Source organism: Palaemon carinicauda, chromosome 7, assembly GCF_036898095.1.
Source record: "Palaemon carinicauda isolate YSFRI2023 chromosome 7, ASM3689809v2, whole genome shotgun sequence".
Taxonomy (NCBI): Eukaryota; Metazoa; Arthropoda; class Malacostraca; order Decapoda; family Palaemonidae; genus Palaemon; species Palaemon carinicauda.
This window is the reverse complement of record NC_090731.1, coordinates 37,007,430-37,012,429: the sequence shown is the minus strand read 5'-3', so window position 1 is coordinate 37,012,429 and position 5,000 is coordinate 37,007,430. Positions and strand designations below refer to the sequence as shown.

General features: G+C 34.3%; 1 protein-coding gene across 1 annotated transcript in view; it reads right to left on the bottom strand.

Annotated features, from left to right (window-relative positions):
• LOC137644239 (uncharacterized) overlaps positions 1-1,310 on the bottom strand; it is a 10,103-nt gene extending 8,793 nt beyond the window's left edge. The window contains exon 1 of the mRNA XM_068377237.1: positions 1,163-1,310. Within this exon, the coding sequence (XP_068233338.1) occupies positions 1,163-1,310 (148 nt within the window). The remainder of the gene's footprint in view (positions 1-1,162) is intronic.
• Between the last annotated feature and the right edge of the window lie 3,690 nt (positions 1,311-5,000).

Below are 5,000 nucleotides of genomic sequence, written 5' to 3'. Positions count from 1 at the left end.
AACCTTACTCTTACCCACATTAACTCTCAACTTCCTTCTTTCACACACCCTTCCAAATTCTGTCACTAGTCGGTCAAGCTTCTTTTCTGTGTCTGCTACCAGTACAGTATCATCCGCAAACAACAACTGATTTACCTTCCATTCATGGTCATTCTCGGCTACCAGTTTTAATCCTCGTCCAAGCACTCGAGCATTCACCTCTCTCACCACTCCATCAACATACAAGTTAAACAACCACGGCGACATCACACATCCCTGTCTCAGCCCCACTCTCACCTGAAACCAACCACTCACTTCATTTTCTATTCTAACACATACTTTACTACCTTTGTAGAGACTTTTCACTGCTTGCAACAACCTTCCACCAACTCCATATAACCTCATCACATTCCACATTGCTTCCCTATCAACTCTATCATATGCTTTCTCCAGATCCATAAACCCAACATACACCCACTTACCTCTTGCTAAATATTTCTTGCATATCTGCCTAACTTTAAAAATCTGATTCATACAACCCCTACCTCTTCTAAAACCACCCTGTACTTCCAAGATTGCATTCTCTGATTTATCCTTAATCCTCTTAATCATTACTCTACCATACACTTTTCCAACTACACTCAACAAACTAATACCTCTTGAATTACAACACTCATGCATATCTCCCTTACCCTTATATAGTGGTACAATACACGCACAAACCCAATCTACTGGTACCATTGACAACACAAAACAAATATTAAACAATCTCATCAACCATTCAAGTACAGTCAAACCCCATCCTTCAACATCTCAGCTTTCACACCATCCATACCAGATGCTTTTCCTACTCTCGTTTCATCTAGTGCTCTCTTCATTTCCTCTATTGTAATCTCTCTCTCATTCTCATCTCCCATCACTGGCACCTCAACACTTGGAACAGCAATTATATCTGCCTCCCTATTATCCTCAACATTCAGCAAACTTTCAAAATATTCTGCCCACCTTTTCCTTGCCTCCTCTCCTTTTAACAACCTTCCATTTCCTTCTTTCAATGTCTCTTCAAATCTTGCGCCAGCCTTCCTTACTCTCTTCACTTCTTTCCAAAACTTCTTCTTATTCTCTTCATATGACTGACCCAATCCCAGACCCCACCTCAGGTCAGCTGCCCTCTTTGCCTCACGTGCCTTGCGCTTTACTTCCACATTTTTCTCTCTGTATTTTTCATACTTCTCTATACTAGTACTCTGCAGCCAGTCTTCAAAAGCCCTCTTTTTCTCTTCCACTTTTACCTTCACTCCTTCATTCCACCATTCACTGCCCTTCCTCATGCTGCCTCCAACAACCTTCTTGCCACATACATCACTTGCAATCCCAACAAAATTTTCTTTTACTAACTTCCACTCCTCCTCTAAATTACCAGTTTGTCATACTCTCACCTCGTCATATGCCATTTTCAACCTTTCCTGATATTTACTTTTTACCCCCGGTTTTATTAGCTCTTCAACCCTCACTACCTCCCTTTTACATCTACCTACTCTATTCCCCCACTCTTTTGCTACAACTAATTTTCCTTCCACCAAAAAATGATCAGACATACCGTTAGCCATACCCCTAAACACGTGCACGTCTTTCAATCTTCCAAACATTCTTTTAGTTAAACACATAATCCATTAATGCCCTTTCCACTACTCTTCCATTTGCCACTCTTACCCACGTATACTTATTTTTATCTTTCTTTTTAAAAAAGCTAGCATTTATTACCATCTCTTGTTCAACACAAATATCTACCAGTCTCTCACCACTCTCATTTTCACCTGGTACGCCATACTTCCCAATGACACCTTCTACCACTCCAGCGCCCACTCTAGCATTTAAGTCACCTATGACAACTACATAATTCCTTCTACCCAGTCCTTCTACACACCTAGGTAATTCATTCCAGAACTCATTACACTTTTCTTCACTTTTCTCACTACCTAGCCCATACGCACTGACAAACGCCCAACATTCCCTACCCAACCTAACCCTTACCCACATTAACCTAGATATCTCCTCCCATTCCACTACTTTACCTGTCAACCATTCAAACACCCCAAAACTAGAGTGCAGGGAGCAGTCACTCTCTCCCCAGCTCCATCTCTTTGCTGATGCTTCGTAGGAATTTTATACAGGAGAGGAGGTTCCCAGCCCCCTCTTCCCGTCCCTTTTAGTCGCCTCTTACGACATGCAGGGATAACGTTGGCACTATTCTAATTGTGGCCGCGGGGGCATAAAAACAATATATATATATATATATATATATATATATGTATATATATATATATATATATATATATATATATATATATATATATACATCTATATATATATATATGTATATATATAATTATATATATTGTCTTAGTTTGACATGTGCGTAATCTGGAAAAGAATTTGGTAACCTATGTCGTAATAGTAGGCCTATCGTCGACACACGAACTAGATTATACAGGGGGCCATGGTCTCTCATGTAAAATGAAGCTTTCCTGTATGAAAATAAAAGGTAGTTCTATTAGGAAGGCAGTTTTGTAAAATCCCTATATTTTTTTGTGCAATGCTAATTCGTATTTATGAATAAATTCACCATATATATTGTATCAAAGCTATGATGAATTTGTAATTGATACATAATTTTACCACATCGTTTTAAGCTGAATTAAAGAGAGACATAATGTTTTCACTTGTAAGTTTTATTTAGAAATCTCGTTCATTTTAATTTTATATATCTTATCCTAACATATTTTCCATATCCTTATTTTATTTTCTCACTTCCCTTCCCTTTCCAGCCTTTTTTTATTCAAACTCAGTCGTGGAAGACTCTTTAAATCTCTCCATTGTATGATTTCTGCTTTTACCAGCATTTTATACATAGGGTTTTCCTTCTACTAGGATTTCATACGTTATTTTTTTAATATCATTCCATACATGAGATTTTTCTTCTACTATTTATCTCATACACTAATTGTATCTCCTACTAATATATCATACATGACTTATTTCTTTTAAATAGCATTTCATACGTAAGGGTTTACTTCTACTAGCCTCCAACATTTCATACATGAGGTTTACATTCTACTATAATTTCATACAATAGTTTTTCCATCTACAAACATTTCATACATGAGTTTTCCTTCTACTAAAATTCCATACATGTAATTTTCCTTCTACTAGAATTTCATTCATTAGTTTTTCCTTCTACTATCATTTCGTACAAGAGTTTTTCCATTTACTAGTATTCTATACATGAGTTTTTCTTTCTAATAGCATTTCATATATGAGTTTTTCTCTCTACTAGCATTTAAAAGAAGAGTTTCATTCTACCAACCTATCATACATGAGGTATCCTTCTACTAGCATTTCATACATAGGTTTTTTCCCTCTATTAACATTTCATACATGAGTTTTTTCTTCTGCTAGTATTTCTTACATGAGTTTTTCTTTCTACTAACATTTTACAAATGAGCTTTCCTTCTATTAATATTTCACAAATGAGTTTTTCCTTTTACTGGTATTTCATACATGGGTGTTTCATTATACTAACATTTCATACACAAGTTTTTCCTTCTACTAGCATTTATTATTTTATGCATGAGTTTTTCCTTCTACTAGCATTTCATACACGAGTTTTTCCTTCTACTAAAATTTCATACATGAGTTTTTCCTTCTACCAGCATTTCATACACGAGTTTTTTCTTTTGCTAAAATTTCATAAAAGTTTTCCTTCTATTAACATTTCTTACTTGAGCTTTCCCTTTTACAAGCATTCGATACATGAGAGTTTAATTCTAATAACATATCATTCTTGAGGTTTTACTTCTATTAGCATTTCATACACAAGTTTTTCCTTTTACTAACATTTCATACATGAGATTATCCTTCTGCTAGCATTTCATACATAAGTTTAAATTTTACTAACACGTCATACACGAGCCTTTCCTTTTACTACCATTCTATACACAGGTTTTACGTTTTACTAACATTTCATATGAGTTTTTTCTTCCACCATCATTTCATACATATTTTTTTTCATTCTAATAACATTTCATACACGAGTTTTTACTTTTGCTAGCATTTCATACATGAGTTTTTCCTTTTATTAGAATTTCATAAATGGCTTTTCCTTCTATTATTATTTCATACATGAGTTTTTTCATTTACTTGTATTTCATACATGAGAGTTTAATTCTAACAACATATCATGCCTGATTTTTTCCTTCCAATGTCATTTCATACATATGTTTTTCCTCTCACTATCATTTCATACATAATTTTTTTCATGCTGATAACATTTTATATATGAGTTTTTACTTCTGCTAGCATTCCATACATGAGTTTTTCCTTTCAATAGCATTTCATAATTGTGTTTTTCCTTCTATTAACATTTCTTACATAAGTTTTTCCTTTTACTAGCATTTCATACATAGATCTTCATTCCAAAAACATATTATAGCTGAGTTTTTCCTTCTTCGAACATTTCATACGCGAGTTTTTCCTTCATATAGTTAAATAACCTATGTTCCTTAAACCGTATGTCTGACAGCATAAGTACTTTTGTTAATGACAAAATATTATTATGTCTTAAATCATTCTTGACTCAAGAAAAAAAAAATGGCTATGTACATATTATGACTGATTTTTAATGAATAGATACCTGTTCTTGTGTCTTTAGAATGTTATGAATTTTGAATATACTCTCCTAATTATATACAGCTTGAATAAACTACCACTGGGATCATCTTGCTCTCTTTTTCTGGACTTCTAGCGATCCTTAATAGCAGTAATTAAAAAGCATTACTCGAGTATTATACGCAGGACATGCTTTTTCGGCAAAATTACTCGTGAAAAGCTTCGTTAATCTAACATTCTTGGTTAATAGTAGATCGTTATCTTATAAATTGTTCATCATATTCGTCATTTATGACATTCACCAGATAGTGGACCATATCTTTCTGTATTACCTGTTAAAGTATTTACATAAA